A 27,528-nucleotide genomic window follows, 5' to 3' on the forward strand; every position below is an offset into this window, starting at 1 on the left:
CCTGAGGCAACTGACTTCGACATTGGAGAGGCTGAGTGCCAGCCGTCAGATACCTCTTGCTATCTCCCCTGGAACTATGACCGCACCATCGAGCATCAGACCTCATCATCCACAGCAGTCACTAATCTCATTTAATCTAGTAATCTCACCTCCAAGCGCATGGTCACCCAACCCCACACAACTGGCTTCCAGCCCCTTCCATGCTATCAAGATGCATGGTCTTTGTTTATCAAGTGAATTCCTACACAGTTACCAGATGCAGCAATCGTACACTTAATTCCTGAGCTGTCAGCAACTTGCCAGAGTCAACGTGGTAAGTGCACATTGGGGTATTACTTTTCAGTGAGACAGGAAAACCCCAGAGCCTTTACTTAATGAAACTGAAGAGCTGCAGCCCTGTTTTGGTGAGAGGAACTTTTGTCCTTCACTCAAGTTATATTGCATTTCCTTGTGCCAGCTTTCACTATTGTTAATAGATTCCAAGACAGCAAAAACACAATTATCTTTTCTTCTGAAGAGGGTATTTGTGGTCTTCCTTTGTCTTATTCCTTTCATTCCATACCCAGACTTAAGTGTTGTGATATTGTGTGCCGAGACAACTAATAGCTACTACCAGTCTCTTCCTAAACTTAAGTCGTTTCTTAATGTCATATTTGTGCTTAACTAGACATTGGGATGGGAGCAACTTGTGTAAGCTCCACCTTAATAAGGAACAAATGGTGTAGCACTATGAGAAATACCAGCAGTAACACAGACACCATCGTCTTAGTCACACATCACTCCCCAGAGCAGAGAGAGGCATAGATATCCTGTTCTGTGGAGTAAAGCACACAGTGTAGGGTCTGACAGACAGAGGATCTGTTCTCTTGACATATAGTAACACCAGAGGCTCAGGAGGTCACTGCTGACAGCTGCACCATCCTGCAACAAAATGTCTTCCCTAGTGGAGCAAGTAGAAATATATTGCTTGTAACTGCTCAGGTGCCTGTAATTGGAGGACTTCATCTCCCCTGATCTCCTTTCCCTGGATCAGTGTCTTTTCCTGGTGTGATGAATTCTCTTCATTGAAGGGGGAAAGCAGGGAGTTTTCAGTGTTAGAAACAGCATGTGTGGAGATGAGGGAGGAGCAATATTCGTGAGGGCAGCAGAGGTTTGGACGTGAGAGGGTAATAAGGTAAGCATGAACATTGAAGAGCTAGGGGTGTGAGGAGAGGATGGAATGACTGGAACTGTGAGGTCTTTTGATCTGAGGAGATTTCATGTGCCGGAGAATGTTGAATATGTCAGAGTGTGGGATTTGAAACCTGGGAGTGTTCTCACCTTCTCTACCCTTCTAAGGTTCTAGATTCTTTTGGTGCAGTCTCTAGGTTGGAAGAATTGCATCTCTGCTGCTGATGTCTTTGGCCTCGTACACAACTACTCAGGTGGAGAGACTGACCTCTTTGTCTTATCCTTGGGAAACATTATCTTATTTCAGTTCCTCTGTTGCCACAGTGGGGTCTCCAAGTATGAATAAGAATATCGAGGTGTGGGATGTGATAGGCAACCTAACCATGTTGTCACTTCCTCTTGCTATGGCTGCTACAGTTTCAAGAACCCATTCCCAGTTTAAACATACTTTAAATTTGCAATTGTTCTGTCCACAGTTTCATTATGCCTCAGTGGCTACTCTGGTTGGGAAACCCAGAAGCAGGATCATGGAGTGTTATGGAGGAGATACTGCAAAGCCCACTGTAGTTTCCAGTGTGTTTGAGACAGATCCTGCCATTTTGGCTGGCGCTGTTGTTTCAAAGTTCTGCCACAAAACCCTAGCAAGCTGTGAGGCAAGACAATTATTGAGCCATCCACTTTACTCTGGTATGCTATTTGACTTGAAAAAACTTACAAGGATGTTGCCAGGGTTGGAGTGTTTGAGCTACAGAGAGAGGTTGAATAGGCTGGGCCTTTTTTCCTGGAGCGTCAGAGGCTGAGGGGTGACCTTACAGAGGTTTATAAAATTATGAGTGACATGGATATGGTAAATAGATAAGGTCTTTTCCTTGGGATGGGAGAGTCCAGAATGCGAGGGCATAGGTTTAGGGTCAGAACAGAAAGATTTAAAAGGGACCTAAGGCGCAACGTTTTCACACAGAGGGTGATGCGTGTATGGAGTAAGCTGGCAGAGGAAGTGGTGGAGGCTAGTACAATTATAACGTTTAAAAGGCGTCTGGATGGGTATATGAATAGGATGGGTTTGGAGGGATATGGATCAACTGTTGACAAAAGGAACTAGATTAGGTTAGGATATCTAGTCAGCGTGGACAAATTGGACCAAAAGGTCTGTTTCTGTGCATCTCTATGACTCTATGCCTTTAAAAGGACAGCATTACTTAATCCAGATAAAGAATTTTTTTTGGTTGCTGTAGAACAGTGGAATGACTGAAAATGCTTCCACTGCAAAACTGGAAGATTTTTTGCATCCTTATCTTTAAGTATTTTTTATCCTATCTAATTACCAGATCAATATTATGGCATTTTACTACCTAAACCTCAACCTGAGCTACAAATCTTCTCAAAAATCGCATTATGGCATTTTACAATCCTTATGCAAACCCGTACTTTTTTCCTGGAAGCAAACAGAATACAGAAAATAGAATGGTTTAGTGACAAATCAAATCATTTTTGTGCAAAGGAGTGAACACTGAAAATGTGATTGAACATTTTAGTACAATAGTACAGAGGATTCTAATGTCAAATAGGTGGAATTCAGGTTCTCAAAATAATCAAATGGTCTCACATTGGAGTGTTTAATACTTTAACTTAACAGAATTTGACAGTGAACATAAGCTTGTTTTAAGTTGAATGCTGGATCCAAAGATGTTTCTTCACCATCAGGGTATCCACCTATATAGACCAATACTTTATTACGCTAGGTATTACCTTCATTTAGAATTGTTTTTATTATTGTTTGGTGCCCTTTGTCACTGCAACAGCTATAAATTGGAACAGTGCCTCACAATGGACAGTAACATCATTTAAAAAGGGCATAACAGGATTTTCAGTGAAGTACTTCAGTTTTCACGAAGAATTCTGCGGGCACAGCCAGAAACGGTAAAATTTAATTTCTCAAGAACAATAAGAACACATCGGACGTTGGAGACTTCTGAAGGGCTTTTCTGTTTTTCTTAATATAAATAGTGTCATATATCATTAATAAACATGGTGAATTCAAGGGGAGCCAGACAACTGGAAACAAAATTGGCTTGAAGGTAGGAGGTAGAGAATGATGGTGGACAGTTGCTTTTTGGACTAGAGACCCATGAGCAGTGGTATGCCTCAAGGATGGATGCTGTGTCCACTGCTTTTTGACATTTATATAGATGATTTGGATGTGCATATAGGAGGAATGGCTAGTAATTTTGAAGGTGACACCAAAATTGCTGGTGTAGTGGACAGTGAAGGAGGTTATCTCAGCGTACAACCATACTTTGATCAAATGGGATGAGGAGAGGCAGATGGAGTTTAATTCAGATAAATGTGAGCTTTTACATTTTGGAAAGGCAAATCAGGGCAAGACTTATATAGTTAATGATAGGGCCCTGGGTAACATTGACGAAAAAAAGGACCTATAGGTGCAGGTGCGTAGTTCCTTGAATGTGGAGTCACAGATAGACAGGGTGGTGAAGAAAGCATTTAAAAGGCATCTGGATGAGTACATGAGCAGGAAAGGTTTAGAGGCATATGGGCCAAGTGCTAGCGAATGGGACTAGATTAACTTGTGATATCTGATCGGCATGGATGAGTTGGGCTCAAGTGTCTGTTTCTGTGCCGTATAACTATTACATTTTGTGACTCTATGATTTCTGTTTGTGAACTACTTACAATTGACTTACTGCGAAAATTGTGTTTTATTGTTGCCTATTTCAAGGTTGTAACAGTATTAAGTTGTAATCTGAGTATCTGTTTTGCAAAACTGGGAGTCCAATCAAATGCAGGTTGTCTTAGATTTGATTTTTCTCTCTTTCGGATATGCAGTCTATGACTGTAACTTGCCCTCTTTTCTCTTATTGGCAGGGAGAGAAATTTGGGCCCTTTGCTGGAGAAAAAAGAATGCCCAATGAACTGAATGAAAGCATGGATCCCAGGTTGATGTGGGAGGTAACAACTCATCTTACTGCATTAGATCAGATGTGGTTGACAGTAAAACAGTTTCATCCTGCACACAGACTTGAACATGTATTGCTCCCTTTCTAGCTGAAGGTCTTGTTTTCCTTTTATTGCATGTTCCGTTTCACTCCAGTATAGGACATTTATATAATCTCACGTGGGAAACATTAAACAACACATCTGTTTCATTGATCCTGTGTGATGACATATCAGACATGTAATCTGTATGTCGCCACTTGCAAACCTCAATGAAATGATTATAGAAAGCGGTAACAGAGTCCACCTGGGATTGAGTGCTTTTCTAATGGGATTGTGTGTTTGCTGATTACTTGCTTCCCTGTGGTGATCTCTGTCTATCTTCTTAGGTGGTCTTGGGGTAATAAATAATGCAGTGCAATGTGGGAAGATTTGCCTTAGAGCACCTTTCAGGGGATGGGGGATTGGGGAAAGAAACATTTACATTTATGACATCAATTGTAAATACAATGGAAACAAAGAAGTCTTCTCTGAATGTGTTTCTATATCAGACTGCTGCATACTAAAGAAATCGTAGTTCAGGGAACTGAGAATATTTTAAGCAAAATAAATTTGAAAAGTCTCCTGCTCAGTCATTGTGCCAGATTATAATTTTGCTTCTATTTGCTCAGCTAGTTTGTCATTTCTCAGTCATTTTTTTTTTCTTCTATCTGTTTTATTCTCACAGTAAGTTGAATTCATTTTCATTAAAAGGGTTGGTCCATCCTTGGATTACCATTTTACTAAATTAGTAAAGTAGAAATGTTTTAAAGCATTCAAGGGGATGTTGTGTAGAAAAGAAGCCATAACACCAAGTGTTATGTCTTTATTTTTTTTATGGAAGTTTTTTTTTATAATACTTCACGTTCCATGTTGGTGGGATATTCTTTATTTGAAATTGAAAAGCCGAGCAATACAACTTCCTGGAAATTATCCACATTACTTAATGTGAAACTATTGTAGCCTTTACTGATGAACACTTCATTCAGGAATATGATATCTGTGTTAATCTGACTGAGGATTGCCAGAGATTCCCTGGAGCACCTGACTGTGTGTTTAGTTCAACTTTGTCAAGTTTTGAATTAGGGTGTTTGATCACAAGCAAAACTGGTTCTTTTCTCAGTTCTCATGTAGGTTTTATAAAATCTGCCCAGACCTTGTATAGAATAGTTCAAGTTGTTGAAAATAATGGTTGTGCTTGCTATTAGGGGACAATATGGATGTTATATGCTGTGCCTGTAAGTTTCTACTCGTGACTGAATCTTGATAAACGGCTAATTCATGGGTTTCCTGGTGAAGTGCTGGGCCATGCAAGATATTTTGATGTAACAAACTTACCTTCTTTCAAGAGGGTTGGTTAACTCAATTGGCTGGACAGCTGACTTGCCATGTAAATTGATGCCAACAGCATGGGTTCAATTCCTGTACCAGCTGATGTCACCGTAAGAAAGCAGCCCTATGAATTCTGGGACTGTGGTGACTTTTTAAAAAATAAATTTCTTGTGCTACTCCCACGCGCATCTTTTTGTTGAATTTTACTTGCCACTCACTGTAGCAAGTCGCTAAAGTTTCTTCAAAGCATCTCCCAAACCTGTGACCTCTATCACAGAAGGATGAGGAAACCAAGTGGAGGGGAACACCACCTCCTTTAAGTCACAAGGCATCCTGCCTGGGAGATATGTTGATGTTACTTTGCCATCAATGGGTCAGAATCTTGGAAAACTCTACCTATAGCTCAGTGCTCTGATTCAGTGTGGGCTTGGGGATGGGCAATAAATACTGGTTTTCCACAGGAGTCCCATGTTCCAGAAATTAATGAAGACAGTACAGGTATTACTAGTATTTTAGGATTGCACATTTATTTATATTTTTATTGGTGAAGAGACAGCAACTGTGGTCATTTTATACAGAACATGGATCAGTTAGGCACAATAAACAAACAAGTAACCAGAGTATGTCAGTTGGTCTGTTTATGTCTGCCCCACCATTCAATAAGATCATGGTTGTCTTGATTTTATTCTGAACTCTATATTCCTGCATATCCTTGATCATCTTTCATTCAGTTGGTAATCAAGAATCTACCAACCTCTGCTTTAAAAAGATTTAAAGATTTTGCATCCGTTGCTTTTTGAGGAAGGGAATTTCAAAGACCGTCAACCCTCTGAGAGAGAAAAAAAGTTTCCTCATCTCTGCTTTAAATGTGTGCCCCTTATTTTTAAAGTCAGACTCCTAGTTCTAGTTTCTCCCACAAGAGGAAATATGCACAAGAGGAAATGGGTCAAGTCCCCTCAGATCTTATGTTTCAATTACATCACCTCTGACTCTTCCAAACTCCAGAGGATACAGGCCTAGCCTATCTCATCTTTCCACATGCGCAATTTACTCATTCCAGGTATTAATTAAGTTAACATTCTCTGAACTGCTTCCAGTGCATTAATATCCTTTCTGAAATAGAGTGACCAATACTGTACAGAGTACTCCAGATGCAGTTTCAATGATGCTTTGTATAACTGAAGTAGAACCCCTCTACTCTTGCATGCAACTGTCTTTGCAAGAAAACATAGCATTCTATTTGTTTTTGTGATTACTTGCTCTACCTGCATATTGACTTTCGGTGATTCATGTACTAGAACACCAAATTCTTTCTGCATCTCAGAGCTCTGTAATCTCTTCCCCATTTAGATTATATGCTTCTCTTTCATTCTTTCCACCAAAGTGAACAATTTTAGACTTTTCACATTGTACTCCATTTGCCAGATCTTTGTGTACTCACTTAACTGTTTATATCTCTTTTGTAGGCTTCTTACATTCTCTTCACAACTCACTTAATAACGTATCTTTGCATGATCAGCAAATGTCGCTGCCATACCTTCAATCCCTTCATCCAAATCACCACAATGTATTTTTATTTTGCACCTTTTAAATGTAATAAAATTCCCAAGATGCCTCATGGAATTGTTGGGGTAAAATATGACCAGGATTGCAAACAATATAGCTTATTCTCAGACCGTTGCTAATTTGAGGGATGGAGTCAGTGGCTAGTGAGCAAATTGTCGAGTGGGGGCTCTAAGCAATTGCTACAGTGTTTCTAATAGCTATTATAGGGAACTTTTGCTTAACCAATATTGGATGTTTGCAACAATTTAGTAGCAGTGCAGTAGTTGACTGTTGTATTGAGTCCGTGCTGGGTCCCATTGCTGTACAAGCTGATTCTGTGCTTTTAGATGACATTATTGAGGGCCAGGATGAAGGTAATTTTTTAAAAAAAGAGGCAAGCAAGATTTTATCATTTGGGAAATATTTGAGGTAACGATAAGGGAAGAAAAACAATTTCCTAACATACTCTATCACCGATTAGATAGGAAAGGAACCATCTAGCTGCAGGAGTGTGGGGCAGCATTGGAAAAGATGAGCAACTTATTCTTAAAAATAAAGTGATCCCAACCCAATCGAGTTCTGTATTATTTGAAGCACAACTTCAGACTAATTTCTGTCAGTGCAAACTCAAATTGGCGTGAAATTACTTTTGGAACATAGGAATTAGAAACAGGACTAAGTCACTGAATCCTGTAAGCCAGCTTCGCCATTCAGTGATCATAGATGTTCTGCTTGTCATCTTGTCTTCACTTTCCTGCCTGCCTCTATAACCTTCAGCTCCATTGTTTCTTTATTTTATGAGGCAAAACTTGGAAGCACTTTATATGTTTGACACTGGTATGCCACCAGTGTTGCCCTAAGGTGGTGTAGGGAGTGGGGAGGAGTACAGATGATGACACTTCAGGGATCTGGAGTTGCATTTTGGTGCCCTACCCCCATGAGCTGCAGGCCCAATCAGAGGACTAGCCACTTCAGCAGTGCCACTACTGGAACTGCAGGGGAGGAAGAGGCTGCATTGATAAATTCATGCTTTGGGCTGTCCTAGTCAGTAGGCAGGCACTAGTGAGATAGAGGTAGCTAGGGTTCTATGTGTGTAGGCAATCCTGTTGCTGTGAGATTGACTTCTGCCCAAGAATGCAGGTGAAATGCCAGTGAACACCAGGAGAACCACTCAATAATAGTTCATTTGGACCCTGGGCAGGCACTCTGATAAATTCCCCGCCCCTTGGAGATGGAAATGGAATAGCTATGGGAAAATGCCTTCTCACCACCAGTTGGTCCCTCGAAGGGCTTGTAATATTCAGCCCTGCATTGTTAATATGTGTACCTGTATTAGAGCAACATTAATGGCAGTCGATACCATTTGTAGTTAAGTTTGAGTGATAGTTATCAGCCCAATTCAGTTTGTGTCTTATCTGCTTGCTCTTCCATCTGGATGGTGGATGTAGAGCAAAGAAAAAGAAACAAAGGGTAGAGTTAATAAGTTAGGATGTTGAGAAGGGTTCAAAATATTATGTTGTCTTGAAATGGTTTCAAGTTATCTTTGTTTCCTGACCAAAACTAGCTGACAGTACTTGTTCAAGCTGAAATGGCTGCAAATACCTGACTCGTTAGCATTACCTTAATTTGAACTTGATCTGATACTGTAAATTGGAGGTGCTCTTCTTTAAATGATAAATACTCAAATAAATTTAATACTGTTTAAATGGTAAACTGCTAGCAATGATGGATCACTGGTTGAAGCTAAATCAACTGACGACTGATCAAGCTAAGCAGTCAGTAGATAACTGCTATAGTCTATAATGCCTTTGACATTGAAAAACGTTCTAAGGTTCTTCAAAGATGTGGGGAAAATGAACGTTGAGATTAAGAGATGGGTAGAAGCTTGGAGGACGTGGTGGAGGGTTACTTATTGAGGCTGACTGACTTACTCTTGTTCCTACACAGTGATAGGAGCGTACGGTTCGAATGCAATCCAGCAAGTTTGATTATCAGCATTTGCTGAAGAGAGGGGGAAAAGAGAGTCAGTAAGAAGCAATCAGAGGAATAAGCATAAATTGAAGAACTTGAGGAATTTATGGAAGTAAGAGGGATGGATGGATTTAAATTTGAGGTTCTAAATTTTGAGGTGTTTGGGGATTGAGTGCTAATGTAATCAGTGAGTACGAGGGTGATATTAGATATAGGAAATGTATTGGGCAGGGGAGTTTTGGTTGAATGAGGTTAATGGAGAATTGGAAGATGAACATTGGAGGAATTGAGTCTGAAGATGACAATAGTGTGAATGACCATTCAGAGTCCCATGTACTGAGTAAGGATATTACAGTGGTCGAAATAGGTAATCTTTAGGATGAAGACATGAAATTAGAAACTCAGCCATGAGTCAAACAGAGCACTAGGACTGCGAATTGTATGATAAGATGTAGATAATTTCAGGCATGGGATGACATCAGTAACAAGGGCAGAAGCTGATGGCTTCTGTTTTTGTGAAGTATGACTGGGAGAAGTTATAACTGCAAGAAAGGATGTGCTCAGGATGCCAGGAAGAAAGTAGGGGATGAGAGGGGTGGTGGAGGTAGACAGTCGAAGGATATCAACATATTTACATATACTTTTGTGACTCTGGATCAAATCACCACGGGGAACCATGTGATTGAAGATAAGGAGATATTCAACCACAGATCGTTGGAGATTGGTTAAGCTCAATCAAATAATTGGCTAGATATGAGGCACACAGTTGCTCACAAGCTTTAAAAATATATAAAAATTGAGGTACTGCTACAGCAAGGATTAAAAAAAATTAAACTATACAGCAAACTACTTATTATGTGAATGAGTGTCTTCCAGTCTCGATTAAGAGATTAAAACTGAAATATGGTTTGACCCCACAAGTCCTTTCTAGCTTTACTCACAAAATAATAAAACTTGGATAAAATTCTGGAAAGTAGTGGTTTTCTTTTGGAGGTTTGGAATGTTAAAATAATAGCATTTTGTCTTCTGTTCTAGGATTGGCTGAATATCCCATTTTGAGGTTCATTTAAGAAATGTATAAGTTTGAATTGAATTTGCGAAAGAATTCATTTGAGGAAATGCAAGCAATATGCTGTTTTTCCTTTTATAATCATGTCATTGCTGCACAATTTGACTCTTATGTCCTTGGGCACATGTACAATTTTATTTGGCGTGTCAGGAAGCATATTATACGCATTCACCAGTTGATGTGTGCTAACTGGGTGCAGGAACGTTTCAAGGCATCTGCCTTCATTTTTCTTCAATAACATTAACTGCTCAAGTGTTATGTTCTTGGAGAGTTGAACATTTCTGGGCAACATCCAAATTGGCTTTTAAAATTGTACAACCAAATCCCTAACTGCAATTTCTAATGTAAAATCCAAACAGCTTGTACAGATTGGATCAATTGACATTTAGTTCCTTTTTTGCTTTTTGCCCCATCCATTCAACTTTCTCTTTTCCTCTTCTTTTTTTGAAGGTAGGAATGCCAGTTCAGGTTTACCACCTATCTCTAACCATGAACTCTGAAACCAATTACAAAGCTGTCACTACTGCTGCAGCTGAAACCAACCAGCTAAGAACAGGTTAGGGTTCACTGCTGGTCAGTGTGTTTCATTACTGCATCATATGTCAGTCACTTTTAACAATGAAGCTACTTTGGAATTCTTGGCTGCATTATTTAAAAATTTGTAATTTACGGCTATTGACCCCAAAATTGTGCCTCCAAATTGCAGTGAGCATGTATTGCAATGTGTTGGGAATTGTTTTATTTTTAATTATTCATCAATTATGAGCATCACTTCTAAGGCCAATATTTTGTTATTGTTCCAGGAAAGGCGTTGAAAATACTTTAAATCAAATGTTCCATCAGATCTACATCATCTACAACTTTTAAGAAATAGTTCATGGCAGGGACGGCATGGTGGCACAGTGGTTAGCACTGCTGCCTCTCAGCACCAGGGTCCTGGGTTTGTTTCGAGCTTCGGGTGACTATCTGTGTGGAGTTTCCTCCGGGTGCTCTGGTCTCCTCCCACAATCCAAAGATGTGCCAGTTAGGTGAATTGGCCAGGCTAAATTGCCCGTAGTGTTCAAGCATGTATAGGTTAGGTGCATGAGTCAGGGGTAAATGTAGGGGAATGGATCTGGGTGGGATGCTCTTCGGAGGTTCGGTGTGGACTTGTTGGACTGAAGGGCCTGTTTCCACACTGTAGGGATTCTAATTCTAATGTACCCAGATTGTGCACCACCTGTAAACTGAGTTATACCACGTCCACCTGGAAAAGTTGCAGGAAGTTGGGGGAAAAATGTGGAACCTCAGTGAACGGGGTGTATCATCCAAGCAGCTATACTTCAAAAACACCATCATAGTTTTGAGTTGAGATGAAAGCTGGAAGGATCTTCAAATGAGGCAATATGGGTTGAACTAAAGAATAGAAATGTCAGTAATGGATGATTTCAATTTCCTAAAAATTTACAAACATAAGAACATATGAGTTTGGAGCAGAAGTCAGCCATTTAGTTCTGCCTTTCAGTAAGATTGTGGCTGATCTGATGACTCCACATATACCTGCCTACTCATGAGAACCTTTCACCCCATCAAACATCTATCTACCTTAGCTTTAAAATTATTCAAATATTCTGCTTTCACTGCCTGTTGAGGAAGAGCGATCCCAGGATCCATAACCCTCTAAGAACAAAAATTCTCCTTGTCACTGTCTTCAAGAATAACCCCTGATTTTCAAACAAGTTCTAGAATCCTCCACAGGAGGAAGTGGCCTTTTCACATGCTCCCTGTCAAGACCCTGGAGGATCATGTATGCTTTAATTAAGGCTTCTTTTGCTGTTTTAAATTCGAGTGGATACAAACTGAACTTCTGTAACATTTCCTCATCTGTTCCAGGTGTTAATCTAGTAAACCTTCACATTTACATCATTCCAGCTGCCATAGTGAAAAATCCCTCTTTATTCCCACTCTCTGCCTTCTGCCAGTTAGCCAATCCTCAATCCATGCTGGCACCATGGGTTCTTCACTTATTTAGCTGCCTCAAGTGTAGCACCTTGTGAAAGGCCTCCTGAAAATCCAAATAGATCATGTCCACTGGCTCACCTTTGTCTAACTTACTCATCACCTCCTCAAAGAGTTCTAACAGATTTGTCAGACATGACATCCCCGTGATGAAGCTGTGCTGACAAAGCCCTATTTTACCATGCACTTCCATGTACTCTGCAATCTCATTCTTAATAATAGATTCTAACATTTTTACCAATGATGAAGTTAGGCCCACTGGCCTATAATTTTCTATCTTATGCCACCCTTCCTCCTTAAGAGGCGTATTTTACTCTCCATTTTCCAGTCCTGTGACACCATCCCTGACTGTAGTGATTCCTGAAAGATCACCACTTCCACAATCTCCTTAGCTATCTTCTTCAGAACTCCAGGGTAGAGCCGATTTGGTCTGGATGATTTATCCACCTTCACATCTTTCAGCTTCCCCAGCACCTTTGCTTTAGCGATGGCCACCACACCCACCTCTGCCTCCTGACTCTCTTGAATTTCTGGTACGCTGCTAGTGTCTTCTACTTTTCTGATGTGCTAATATCATTATTAACTACCAACCACACTTCCACCTTTTCCTAGGCTGCTGTCCCTTTTAACTTTAATATGCAAGTCTCAGTTGGTATCATCTTGCAACTATGTCTCTGTAAAGGCTATTGGATTGTACTTATTTATTTACATTTATGCTCACATGTTTTGTTCAAATGTTTTGTTTCAAATTCTATGTAGATTCAGATACAGAGACTCCAGTTTTGTTTCTTAATATTTTTGTAACCTTAAGCCTGGTCTTGTTAATTCCTTGCTTTGTACTCTATCCCTTCAGTCATGGTTTGTTTATCCATTCCTATATTAATATCGTTCTCTTTTATCTTGTCTCTTCTCTTTGAGTTACTCAAACTTCTCAAATTTGAGTTCTGGCCCCTAGATTTAGCTTAAACACCTCTACCTTCCTGTTGTGCATCTTATATAAAGGCAGGAACTGGAGTACAATCAGTGCAGAATATTTAAAATGCATTCTGGACAACCTTATAGCCAGTGTATGGCACGCCCAAGCAAGCGAAAGGACAGTGCTAGCCCATTTTAGGGAATGAATCTGGGCAGGAAGAATGGATGTCAATGGAGAGAACAGTTTCGTGTAGATATCATAATTTAGTTAGGTTTAGGGTAATTATGGAAAAGGATAAAGATAGATCTGGAGTAAATGTTTTAAGCTAGTGTTAGTATGTTGAGATGTGATTTAAAAAAATGGACTGGTGGCAGCAACTTGAAGGAAAAATCCATGTTTGAGCAGTGTGAGGTATTCAGAGGCGATAAAGGAGGAATCGGGGAAAAAATATATTCTTCCTCAGACAAAGGGTGCATCTGCCAAACCTGTAGCCCACTAGATGTCAAAGAACATGATGGATACAATAAAGCAGAAAAGGATACCGTGACTGGGATTTTACTGAGGAGCAGCTGCCAGGGCCATTGAACATGGAACTGAAGTTTCTGACTATATTCATAATTGCATTGCTATCTCAGATGAACTGGCACGAGATCTGCCCATTCTGGTAGGTGGGCGTCAGCTGACATTGATGGATGTGCTTGCATCATCCTTAAGGTTGCCATCACTGGAAAACAGTTAAAACCTTCTACGAGGAACGGTCACAGACCAGAAAATTAACTGTAGTTCCTCCCTATCGATGCTCACTGGGCTGCTAAGCATTTTCAGCATTTGCAATATTTTACTTCTGACCTGAAAGAGCCCTGTAACTGTGTGAAAGATTGAAATCGTGGAAGTTGTACTCCGATTCTTTCTCTCACTAATTCAATATTAACCAATGATGATGGTTACCTTTGCTAATGGTAAGATTTCACTAATTGAGGAAAATAATCAGAATAATGAGGTATAATTTCAGAGGTACAACAATAATTCCGAATTGGGATGTTGAAAAATATTAAAATCTCCGAATAGACAAATACAATTATGGGGCAGACTTCTGGTAGTGGGGAGTCATTTTTCATAAAGCCTAAGAAAATAAGCACTTCCAATATGAAAATTCTTGGTGGATTTGTTTTATCTGGCAACGCCAGAATTAATGACTTTTTGAATAAATTTTGGACCATTCAATTTATCATTTGGATAATGAGCAGTTCTGCAAATTCCGAGATGATCAGTGAAACTGAGGGCAATCTGGAACAGTGAGAAAAGTAGTTGTCTCATAAATTTGACATCTTACCTGCAAGAGCCGCCGAGGCTAAGTTCGTAAAAATTCTGTCTATTGTAATTGTCTCCAGCTATTCCATTACGTTGCTTCACCTACAGAATATTCTGGAGATGAAGCCCTTGAATCCTCTAGCTGCTGCCAGTATGAAGAGTTTAAGATCAAAGTGTGCTGTTTGTACACAAAAAGGACAAGCTTTTAACTTCTGTTCTGATTATGATGATATGCGATAAAGCACTTGTGTTAATTTTAGTATTTAATTGAGGTTAACATTCAGAGCTGTGGAACCTGAAACCTTTTTTAACTCCACTCTCATTTTGCAAATAGGCAGATATTGCACCATCTTTCTATGTTTTGGCTGTATTTCTTTTTCACTAACTGGTGTTACAAATCACTTCTATTTGAAAAGCTTTGTGCATTCGGAGAGCAAATGCTTCACTTTGTCCGTATAATGGCTGTTTCGGTGCATTTGACATATATGGCATGTTATGAAGGGGAAAATCTGCAAACTGTTCCGAATAATTTTATTGTTACTGCAGCAGATTGTACTTCTGAATGTTTCTTTGACATTTGCAGGTACGTGGGAGTAAGGGTGAAGTGCTGTATATTCTGGATGCCAGTAATCCACGGCATTCAAACTGGCTGCGCTTTGTCCATCAGGCCCCAACACAAGAGCAGAAAAATCTGGCTGCAATTCAGGTACATAGAGTGGTATCACAGAGGCTTTTCGACATGGTTACTAGTTCAGCAGTTGTCTTTCTCTTTTTACATACCGTAGAGCCACCTGTGTTGGCTTGGTGCCTGCTCCTTACTTTGCAATTTGGCAGTAATGTTCATGAATTAGCTTTTAGTTCCAATAATTAACTGGAATGGACATCTGGGAACTGTAGTAATTATACTGTTCTTTATCGGAAATATTAAGGTTTCAATAAAAGTGCTATAATGTTGCTATATTCAAAATGTGGTGTTATGAAGTCAATACGCTGATGCTTTTAGTCTTAATTTGATATGGAATTTTAAATTTTTTATGCCAATGTCAATCAAGTTGGAAAATAAAAGCAGAGCAACCTAGTGCTGGGCAAAAACATTAATATCAATAGCCCATGTTGAACGAATGATTGTGCACTTTTTACATTTAATGCTAACTGAATCATTTTAGCAGAATGACTGTCTGTTTTTAGCATATATTTTTAACTCTTCTCTGCACTTTCTTAACCACATGGGGAAGAGAGAAATCTCGTGCAGTATAGCATATAATTGAATGGTGCAAATGACTTTTAAATACTTAAAGCTTAGGCCAAGGTCATGCTTCTGTGAAACTGGCAGGGATGTGGTTCACTTCTCTCCAGGCTGTTAAAGGTCATTCATGTATTCCTTCATTGACTTGGGATTTGACACGCTGCTCTTTCTCTTGCACCGATAAGATTTCTTTCTCCCCGTTAACTAGACCACCAAGGATGAATGACTTGTATTTTTGCTTCAAAAGAGAAATTTAATGCATGTTCTATCATTTGTCTCTCCATGTGGAGGTTTGCTGTTTTGAGTATAGAAAATGCTGTTGGTATTTGTCATTAGAGATTGAGAATACAACGCCTCAAAGGTGACGATAGTGATGATCCGTTTTCAATCTGAGTTATCAGTGAATGGAGAGGATTTTTGATAAGACATAGGAACAGGATAGACCACTTGGCCCATCCAGTCTGCTCTGCCATTCATTGATAATCCTGAACTCCACTTTCCTCCCCTTTCTCCCTTTTCCCTTTATTCCCCTACTGATAAAAATCAGTTTATTTAAAGTATACTTAAAGATGCAGCCTCTGTAGCCTATTGTGGAAAAGAATTTCACAGATTCACAGTCTTCTGTGATAAAGAAGTCCACAGATTCACTATTCTGTGTGTGAAGAGATTCTTTTTAATTTTGTCCTAAATGGGTAACCCCTTAATAGTGAGATGGTGCCCTCTGGTTTCTAGACTCTCCCACAATGAAAAACAATCTCTTAGCATCCACTTATCATGCTCCAATGAATGTTATATAATTCAAAAGGTTGCCTCTGATTCATTTAAACTCCAGTGAGTACAGCCCATATACTCAACCACTGCTCATGAGAAAAAGTTTTCCATTGGTCAAACTAATGAATCTTTATTGGACTGGCTCCAATGCTAATGTATCTTTCCTTAGAAAGGGGACCTAAACTGTTCATAGTATTCCAGTTGTTTTCTTACAAGCACCTTGTATAGCAAGATCTCTCTTTTTATAATCTATTCCCTTTGCAATAAAAGTCAATGTTCCATTTGGCTGCCTCTTGCCCTCTGAATTTCAATGCTAGCTTTTTGTGATTTATGCACAAGGACTCTACAGCTTTCATTGTTTAAATAATATTTAGTTTCTGTATTCTCTCTGGCGAAGTACACATTCTCCAATTTTCCCACATTATATTCCATCTGCCGAAGTTTTTCCTAAATTCTTCATGTGTCTCTATCCCTTTGCAGACATTTTGTATCATCCTCACTGCTTGTCTTCTCACTTATTTTTGTGTTAACTGCAATATTTCCCACCCAAGTTGTTAATATGTATTGTAAATAAATGTGATTCCAGCGCTGATCCACTATCTTCAGGTTGACAAATTGAAACTTTGTTTTCTATTAATTAGACTATCGTCTGTCCAGGCCAATATACTACCCCAACACCATGGCTCAACTTATTAAGTAGCCTTATGTGCAATATCCTTTTGATTGCTTATTCAAAATCAAAATATATTATGAATCCTGGCTTCCCTTTATCTGTACTACTTGTTACCTCATCAAAGAATTGTAATCAATTTGGCAAAAATATTTTCTCCTTCTCCTTCAAGAAGCCATTCTTGATTTATATTGTGTATTTATAAGTTCTCTTATCCTTTTGTAATAGACTCTTTACCATTTTTCTAATGATATAGGTTAAGCTGATTGGCTTCTGGTTTGGTTTTTCTTTGGTCGCCCACCCTTTTGGATAAAGATATCATAGTTTCCAATCCTCTGGGACTCTTCCAGAATCTGAGGATTCCTTGGGAAAATTACTACCGTTGCATCCACTATTTCAGCTACTACTTCCTTTAATATCCTAGAATCTAGGGGGGCATATAAGCCTTTGGCAATATTAGTTTCCCTAGTCCTTTTATTCTCTGGAAATTATTATTACATTTGTTTCCTCACCCCCTTTTAAGCTTTGATTTAAAAAAAAAAATATTTTGGAAATGCTATTAGTGTATTCTACCATAGAGACTGATTCAATACGTTTACTTAACTCCTTTACCATTTCCTGGTTGATCATTATTATTTCTCAGGTTACATTTTCTAAGTGTTTTCTAAACCTATGTTTACTTTGGCTTCCCTCTTTCTTATTTAAAGAAGCTTTTACTGTCCATTTTTATATTACTTCTACTTTAACCAGATTAATGTTGTTCTTTTTAAACTTTCACAATTTTCTGACTTACCACTAATCTTTGCCATGTTTTATGATTTTCTTTGCTTCATCTCAACACTATCCCTAACTTTCTAGGTTAACCAGGCTGAGTTCTGAAGAAGAAGCCTACCAAACGCAAAAGCATTATCTGTTTCCCTCATGACAGATGCTGCCAGATCTATTGAGTTTCATCAGAATTCTTTGTGTCTGTTTCAGATTTAATGCATTCCTTTCTCTACATGCCTCCATTATCTCCTGACTTATTCTCTGTCCAACAGTATGGCTCCTCTTAAGGGACATATAGACGACTCCAACCAGTGCTGTTGTTGTCTTGTTATTTCCTATCTCCCTCATATGGATTATTTCTTTAGATCCAAGATCATTTCTTGCTGTTGTACTTATTTCACCTTGAACTAACAAAGCTACCCCAGTGCATTTTCCTTCTTTCCTGTCCTTTCAAAAAGTCACATACCCCTGAATTTGTGGCTCCCAACTTTGATCTCCTCATAACCATGTCTCTGTAATGGTTGTAAGATCGTACCCATTAACCTCTATTTGTGCCATTTATTTCATTTATTACTCAGACCTGAAGTATTGTGGACAGTTTATGACTCTGTAACTGAAGAAGGATGTCCTGCACGTGAAGATTGCAACAAAGGTTTACAAGTCTGCTTCCTAGGATAGCAAGATATATAAGGAGAGATGGATCAGTTGGGACTATATTCACTGCAGTTTAGAAGAATGAGGGGGAAATGGAAACCTATAAAATTCTAATAGGACTAGACAAAAAGTAAATGAAGGAAGGATGTTCCTAATGACCAGGAGTCCAGAACCAGGCCTCATAGTCTAAGGATATGGGGTGGGCCATTTGGGACTAAGAGGAGGAGAAATTTCTACACTCAGAGAGTGGTGAGCTTGAGGAATTCTCTGCCACAGAAAAACCCTTGTGCCCGAGCCTGCTTATCATTATCTAACCATTTGCCCAGCAATACTGCCATAACCTTTGAGTTTGTAAGCTCTCCAGTTCCAGAACCATGGAATATCAAATTGCCTTCAGTTTGTGAGGAATATACATGTTCTTTCAGGTTGTCTGCCACCATTTTTGTTTTGTTCCACAGCAGTGTTTATTTGTGAATAATCCTACAACATATAAACTAGCACTGGAACAGCTTGGACCATTATATGCTTTGCTTGCACTGAGTGTGTCTGTGTATGTACAGCTTCCCAGTGCAATGGAAGAATACTTCACAATGAGAGCTGCTCATTCTCACTAATTTGCAGGTAAAGTATCTGATAAGAGTTGCTTTAAAAGAAAACTGAAGGTAAAAGTACAGTTTATCTCGGCTTTTTTGTTAACACCAAGAGGTAAGATTGATAACTGAAACCATAATGGCAGTTCTTAAATTTGTGAATGTACTGTTTGATTTCTGAACTAATCCATATAGTACTTTACCATTCTGACTCATTGGAGCCTGGCTACCTCCCATATGAAAAGCCCTCCCTGCAAGCGAGAGTAATGAAATTCTAAAGATTAATGACATAAGTATTTAGTTAGAAGTTAAAGACTGGCTCTTTATAGAAAGATTACTTTTACTGAAAGATTAAAGATAGTCTTAGTCAGCAGTGACAAATTACACATTTTGGACTATCTCCATTCCACAGATGAGTGAAAAACTGGATGGAAAAAAATAAGCAAAGGCCTGTTTGGATAAGCAGCTTAATAAATTAACATTTTGGAGAGTAATTCAAAGATGACAGCTTGCATTTACATGATAGTTTTCAGAAAAATCAATTATTTATTTCAAAGCAATAAAAATTACTAGCAAAATTTAGGGAAAAATTCCCTTTAAGAGTACAACAGATGAGCTGATGACAGCATTTGCTGGTCAGCTCGACACACCAATTTATTTTTTTTTCCAAGACTGCAATTCTGTTGCGACCTCTGAGGGTCCTGCTACAATTGCTGTCAAAGGAATGTATGAGATTTATTGCAGGGGAACTATTAAAGGGGATACAGTTCTACATCCTTTACCTTTTTTTTTACTTTTTTTATGAGGAAATCATTAAACTTCCAAGACCATCAATCCTACTTGTCTGATATTGATGTTGACTGTATCTCTCCTCACTTGCATATTGTACTTGCTACACTGGGCACTTTATTGTGATGACAAATTCATATTAAGAAACCTATAATGTAATGTGAATCAGAGCATCTGCTACAGATAGAAGTGGTTCATTTAGCATGCTTTAACTGATGGGAATTTACTGTACTATCTTTTACCTTGTTGGGGATTAAAAGATTGTGACTATTTTACTTTGGTTACTGTTGTTTTTAACATTGGAGCGGTTCTTTCTTCCAGCCTACACACACAGCTTGAGGTACATATTGCTTTTGCTTAGATTTTCCAAATAGGATTTCCCTTTCAATTAATTTTATTTCCTCCTCCCTCAGGTATCAGATATACTCTTGAATATTTTGTCCTCCTCATACATATGGCAGCATCAACAATGTGTTAGTAGAGTGGGTTATCACACCCATTCTATTAACATATTACATGACATTTCTTTGTAAATGTTTCAGCTGGGGCTACTGGATTGTGGCCAGGAGTTTGAATTCTAGCTAATATATTTTTCCCTTTTATTAGCTGGGGGGGTTTTCAGGTCATTTTTAGCCCTGAGACCAACTGGCTGAGATTAATTAATTCAAGGTCAAGTAGGAATTTAAATTTAAGTTTTTCTTGCATTTATAACTGTGCCACATCTGAGACTTCTCTAATTTAAGAAAAATCACTGGGATATTGAATGATGGCATGGCTATTATTAAATGCCTCTCATAAGAGGTGCACTAAATGGCATGTATTCCATCACAGTTTTGACTTTGCCTTGTAGATGGTAGACAGGCTTTGATAAGTCAAGAGGTGAGTTACTACTCTGTGCCAAGTTCCCAGTCTCTGACCTGCACTTGTAACAGGGCTGGTTCAGTTCGGCTTCTGATCAACGGTAATCCTCAGCATTTAGATAACTCAAATGGAGATATTGTAATATACATCAGCCTTTTCTTAATCTGGGCTCTAATATTTTTGGAGGTCTTCATCATTTCGAAGAAATAGTTCTTAAAATCCATTATGCCTTGATAGAGTGGTCATCAACTTGCTCATTTTATTTCCAATTTATTTACTTACTCACATTGAGATTTCCAAAAGCATTTCTGTTTTGTCCAGCTGAGTGGCTGGGCACTGGAAAAACACAGCCTGTCAGGCAGCATCCAAGGACCAGGGGAGTCAGCATTCTGAACATAAAGTGGACAGGGAGGACAGTTCAAGAGGGTGGTGCTGAGTTGGAGGGTTGGATCTGGGATAAGGTGGGGGGAAGGGAGATGAGGAAACTGGTAAAATTGATACTGATTCCTTGTGGTTGGAGGGTCCCAAGGAAGATGAGGTGTTCTTCCTTCAGCCGTTGGGTGGCTAGGATTAGGTGATGGAGGAGGCCCAGGACATGCATGTCCTTGGCGGAGTGGGCGGTGGGGTTGTTTAGTGCATGTGTACCAGAGATGTTCCCTGAACTGTTCAGCAAGTTGGTGTCCTGTCTCCCCAGTGTAGAGGAGACCACATCGAGAGCAATGGACACAGTGGATGAGCTGTTTGGAGGGGCACGAAAATCTCTGCCAGATGTGGAAGAATCCTTTGGGGCCTTGGATCTCTTCATCCCCAACTGCTGCCATGACATTGATCACCTCAACTTGGCCACCCCTCTCAGCCACTCCAACCTCTCACCCTCACAACGTGCAGCCTTCTTATCCCTCTGCACTAACCCCAACATCAAACCAGCAAATAAGGGGGATGCAGTGGTAGTTTGGCACACCAACCTGTACACCGCCGAAGCCAGATGCCAGCTCAAGGACACCACCTCCTACTGCTCCTTTGACCACAACCTCACCTCCCATCACTGACCACCATCCACAATCTCATCACCTCAGGAGATCTCCCATCCACAGCCTCCAACCTCTTAGTCTGGCAACCCCGCACTGCCTGGTTCTACCTCCTACCCAAAATTCACCAACCTGATTGGCCCAGTTGACCCATTGTCTTCACCTGTTCCAACCCCATCGAACCTCTCTCCGCACTTATTGACACTGTCCTGTCCCTCTTGGTTCAGGATCTCCCCACATACATTCAGGACACTACCCACACCCTCCAGCTCCTCCATGACTTTAGTTTCCCTGGCTCCCAATGCCTTATCTTCACCAGGGGCATCCAGTCCCTGGGCACGACACGTCCATCCGCCATGATAAAGGCCTCCAAACCTCCATTGCCTCCTCTCCCACCCAACCAACCAGTTCCCCTCCACCAACACACTTATTCATTTGGCTGAACTGGTCCTCACCCTCAACGATTTCTCCTTTGAATCCTCCCAACTTCCTTCAGGCCAAAAGGGTAGCCATGGGCACCTGCATGGGCCCCAGTTATTCCTGCCCCTTTGTCAGATACCTTGGACAGTCCATCTTCTGCAGCTACATCGGCACCATTTCCCACCACTTCCTCCGCTATACCAATGACTGTAACAGTGCCACCTCGTACTCCAACAAGGAGGTTGGAAAGTTCATCAACTTTATGAACACCTTCTACCTGACCTCCGGTTCACCTGGATCATCTCGGCCACCTGCTTCCCCTTCATCTCTGTTTCCAGCTACCGACTCAACATGGACATCTACTTCAAACCTATCCACTCCCACCGCTACCTGGACTACACCTCCTCCCACTGTCCCTCCTGTAAAAATGCTATCCCTTCCTCTCAATTCCTCTGCCTCCGCTGCTTCTGCTCCCAGGAGGAGCAATTCCACCATAGAACATCCCAGATGGCCTCCTACTTCAAGGACTGCAGTCTTCCCCCACCCCCATGTGGTCGATGATGCCCTCCAGTGCATATCCTCCACTTCCTGCGCTTCTGCCCTTGTACCCCACCCCTCTAAGCACACCAAGGACAGAACTCCCCCCGCTCCTCCCCTTCCACTCCACCAACCTCCGGATACAGCGCATCATCCTCCGCCAGTTCTGCCACCTACAGTCATACCCCACCACCAGGGATTTATTTCACTTCCCATCTCTTTCAGCGTTCTGCAGAGATCATTTCCTCCATGACTCCCTCGTTAGGACCACTCCCCTGCCAAACCCCTCAACCCCCCACCCACCAACCCACCCTCCACTCCTGGCACCTTCCCTTGACTCGGCAGGAGGTGTAAAACCTACATCCACACCTTCTCCCCCCAAGGCCTCAAAGGATCCTTCTACATCCAACAGAGATTTTCCTGCAAATCCAAACACCTCATCTACTGTACCTGTTGCTCTCGGTGTGTTCTCCTCTGCATTAGACGCCAACTTGCAGAATGTTGCAGAGAACATTCCTAGGACACGTGCACTAAACAATCCCACTGCCCTGTGGCTGATCACCTCCACTCTCCTCCCCCCCCCCCCCCCCTCTGCCAAGGGCATGCAAGTGCTGAGTCTCCTCCACCGCCAAATCCTAGCCACCCGACGCCTGGAGGAAGAACACCTCATCTTCCACCTTGGAACACCCACTCCATTTATCTCTCAGCCCCCTCACATTCCTGATGAAGAGCTTATGCTCGAAAGGTCGACTCTCCAGTTTCTTGGACACTGCCTGACCGGCTGTACTTTTCCAGCGCCATGCTTTTGACTCTCTCCAGCACCTGCGGTCCTCACTTTCTCCTGAGTGGCTGGGTAGGCAAGAATGAGATTCTTATGGTGCTTGAGAGTGATCCATGCTTGTTTATCTGGTTTATATCTCCCTGGTGTCTCTTTGATACCCCTGATAATAACTTGTGTGATATCAAAGCCTCACGTACAGTTGATGTTCCAGTGTCCCACTCTGCCTTTGATATAGCACATTGGTGTACAACCTTCTGCAAGAAGTAAGTCTTTCCTCTTTGTTATAGTAACAATCACTGATCTACTTTAAATGCTTATTAAGTAGAGGCAAAATAATGCTAAAACATGTTGGTGTTTTATAAAATGAGATGGACAGTTGTTATTTTGAATGGCTCTTACCTCAAGATACTTGACACTTACCGTGCTATGCAGAAAGTTGTTAACACTGTGGTATTTGCTGTATTTAAATATATTCAGATGACATTGTTCTAGTGGATGAATATTGTTTTAGTAATCTGGTCAGTTTAGGAAAAGTTGACCAGACTTTTATAGAATGCACAGATATTTGCCATCAACTTTGGACCAACGCAGCATGGAGGATTTTTTGCCTTCATTGTGTACTGTAAAATGGCCCCATGAAGTTACCACTGGCAGCTCACCATCACCTTCTCAAGGACAAACGTTGGTCCAGCCAGTGATGCCTTCATCCCATGATGAATGCAAAAAAATTGCCTTCTACAACTATTGATATTCTGATCTCATGATGTCAGATTTTATTTGTTATTATGCTCGGACTCCTTTGCATGTTTTAAAATGCAGTTTCCTTACAGAAGTTGGCGTGTAATCTATTATTGTCAGTAACCAGCGGCCGCTCTGCTGACTGTCACTTTTGAATAACAAATAGTCCTTTGTGTGTGGGAACGACATTACTGGTGTACTGCTTAACTTTAATTCCCAAGTGCTGATAGGTTTGACTGTATTTTTGTGTTTGTAAAATTTTAAAGAGGATGTGAATTGAGGCCAAGAGGAGAGAATGAGCAAGAGGAGGGGTTCACAATAATAGTGCAGTTTCCTACAACAGAAATGATCTGGTAGAGACAATACTGGTAGCTAGTTATAAAAGCTAGCACTAGAAAGGATGAATGCATCAGATGTAAACAGACCCGTTATTGGAACCATGGACACACACTGGTTTTGTTCATTGGTTAGGTTTTATTGGAAAGTCATTGGAACTAAAATCATGAGAAGTTCCATAGCTCTGCTAGACTGCATTCTGGGGTGTTACTAGAAGTATCTGCTGATTATTATACATGCATTGATATTAATTTTCCAAAATTATTTAACTTCGAAAAAAAATTAATCATACTGGAAAACCGTGAATGTGATTCCTCTGTTCAATGGAAAGCAGGAAATACAGACTGGTATGGCAGAGGGAAAATACTGGAATCTGTTGTTAAACCATTAGTAGCAGGTTACTTTGAAGATCTTATTGCAATCAGGCAGAATCAGTGTTGTTTTGCAAAAGGGAAGTATTTGGATAATACACCAAAATTCTTTGAGGAAGTAATGTGCAAAGTAGAATGTTTAGAAGGTATTTGACAAGGTTACTAAGTCAATCTAAACTAAGGTGTAGTGGGTAATGTATTAGTACGGATAGTGGATTAGTTGCCTAATAGAAAGCAGAGGGTTGCCATGAATGGTTTGTTTTTGTCTTTGCAGGATGTAACCGGCGATGTGCCACAGGGATCAGTGTTTGTGCCTCACTTAATTGCCCTCTACATCAATAACTTGGATAAAGGAACCTAATGTACGGTTGCTAAAGTTACTGCTGATGCAAAGATAGGTGGGAAAGTAAGTTTTGAAGTGACATAAGAAGTCTGCAAAGGTATATAAATTGGTTAAGTGAGTTGGCAAAAATAAATTGCAGATGGAGTACAATATGGGTAAATGTGAACTTGTTTATTTTGGAGGAAGAATAGAAAAAGTATTATTTTAAATAGAATGAGATTACAGAACTCCAAGTTACAGAGGAATTTGGGTGGCCTGATAGATGAATCACAAAACTAGCATGCAGGAACAACACGTGATTGCAAGCTTGCTGTTTATTGCAAGGGGAATGGAATAGAAAGTTAAGAATGTGTTGCTGCAATTGTACAGGGCATTGATGAAACTGCATCTCGGGAGTACTGTGTCCTCTTTAAAAGAAAATGTAAATGCACTAAAAGCAGTTCAGAGAAGGTTCACTTAACATACCATTGCAGGTGTCAGTCATGTGGAAAGCTAGGACAGGCTAAGTCTGCATTCATTGGAGTTTAGAAGAATGGGAGGTGATCTTTTTGATACATGTAAGATTGGTGGGTGTCAAAAAGATACACTCCTTATGGGAGAGGCTAGAATTAGGGGACATGGTTTTAAAAATAAGGAGTCTCCTTTTCAAGATGAATGAGTTTTTTTTCTTTTAGACCATCATGGTTCTTTGGAGCTCTATGTCCCAAACACTGGTGGAGACAGGTCATTGAATATTTTAAAGGCAGAACTAGATGGATTCTTGACTAACAAAGGAGTTGAAATTTACCAGGGCAGTGTGGAGTGTGGAGTTGAGGCCACTAGCAGGTCAGTCGTAGAATCAGTCCAGAGGGGATGAACGGCATACTATGTTCATAACTTTGGACTCAAAGGGTTAAATTGATAGGGAGAGATTGATGACTATAAAGAGATAGCAAAAATTGATGTACTACTGAATGCAAAACAGGCAAATTGAAGATAATGGACTATTTTTTTCTAAATGGTATGGTCTGCTCAATTTATTATTGACAACAGCAATGGTAAAGTCACACAGGAGTATCTCAGTTTCTTCTTGCTAAAAAAATACCAAATTACCAGCAGAACCCCACAAAACAATTTTTTACAGAATTTATGTTTACCTCTCTATGGTTTTCAAAATTTAGTTCGACCTAAGTTGAAACTTATACCACGTCAAACACAATTTCCTTTCTCTGTACGAATTTTGCAAATTTCTGACTGTATTTTGTCCTTAAATTTCTAACTCACTGTCTTTAAGGCTCTGGCTCCAGCTTATAGATATTGAATACAAAACGTGGTTTGCCACGTATCATAAGTGCTTTTCCAAAATCCTGATGAAGGGCTTATGCCCGAAACGTCGACTCTCCTGCTGCTCGGTTGCTGCCTGAGCTGCTGTGCTTTTGCAGCACCACACTTTTCGACTCTGACTCTCCAGCATCTGCAGTCCTCACTTTCTCCATTCATCATAATCAGACTATTATCTGAAGGAGACAAGCCCTTCTGCAAAACTTCTCAAACAAAAATTCCTTGTACTTAAATCGAGTAATATTGTCAAGATCATCGCAGTCACTAGTTTCGTGTTAATGTTCTCAAATAATGACAAAACACATTTTAACTTTTCTTTACTGATTTAGACATGAGGACAGAATGTTCTCTGGGTGGTGGATTTCAATATCTACCACCAAGAATGGCTGTCCAGCTGCACTGCTGATTGAGCTAATCATATTCTAAAAGGTATGGCTACTAGACTGTGACTGTGGCAGGTGGTGAGGCAAATAACCAGAGGGGAAAGCATACTTGACCTTGTCTTTACTAATCTGCCAACTGCAGATACAATCAGTCCATGACAGTGTTGGTAAGAGTGACCACTGCACAGTCCTTGTGGAGATGAAGTTCCACCTTCACATTGAGAATGCCTTCTCCTGTGATATGCCATACTATCATCAAGCTAAATGGGACAGACTTTGAACAGCTCTAACAACTCAAGAATAGACATATATGAGCTACTGTAGGCCACCAGCAGCAGTGATGGATCAGATCAAAGCTTTGTAGTCAGGCCACATCCAGTTGGGAAAGATGGTGGATAACTACACATCTAACAGGAGGTGGAGGCTGCACAAAATTCCCGCCCTCAACAATGGGGAGTCCAGCACATCAGTGCAAAAGATGGGTGGCATAGTGGCTCAGTGATTAGGACTGCTGCCTTACACCACCAGGGATCCGGGTTTGATTCCAGCCTTGAGCGACTGTCTGTCTGTGTGGAGTTTGCGTATTCTCCCTGTGCCTGCGTGGGTTTCCTCCAGGTGC

At 40.3% G+C, this 27,528-nt stretch overlaps 1 protein-coding gene across 5 annotated transcripts in view; it reads left to right on the forward strand.

Annotated features, from left to right (window-relative positions):
• Window positions 1-27,528, forward strand: part of prdm5 (PR domain containing 5) — a 345,097-nt gene that overhangs the window by 15,124 nt on the left and 302,445 nt on the right. For 3 of the 5 annotated variants that reach the window (XM_043696631.1, XM_043696605.1, XM_043696615.1), the window contains exons 2-3: window positions 4,054-4,137; window positions 14,887-15,009. In XM_043696631.1, coding sequence (XP_043552566.1) covers window positions 4,054-4,137; window positions 14,887-15,009 — 207 coding nt within the window. The remainder of the gene's footprint in view (window positions 1-4,053; window positions 4,138-14,886; window positions 15,010-27,528) is intronic. The other 2 variants (XM_043696623.1, XM_043696639.1) reach the window with 2 other exon arrangements.

Source organism: Chiloscyllium plagiosum, chromosome 1, assembly GCF_004010195.1.
Source record: "Chiloscyllium plagiosum isolate BGI_BamShark_2017 chromosome 1, ASM401019v2, whole genome shotgun sequence".
NCBI classification, from domain to species: domain Eukaryota; kingdom Metazoa; phylum Chordata; class Chondrichthyes; order Orectolobiformes; family Hemiscylliidae; genus Chiloscyllium; species Chiloscyllium plagiosum.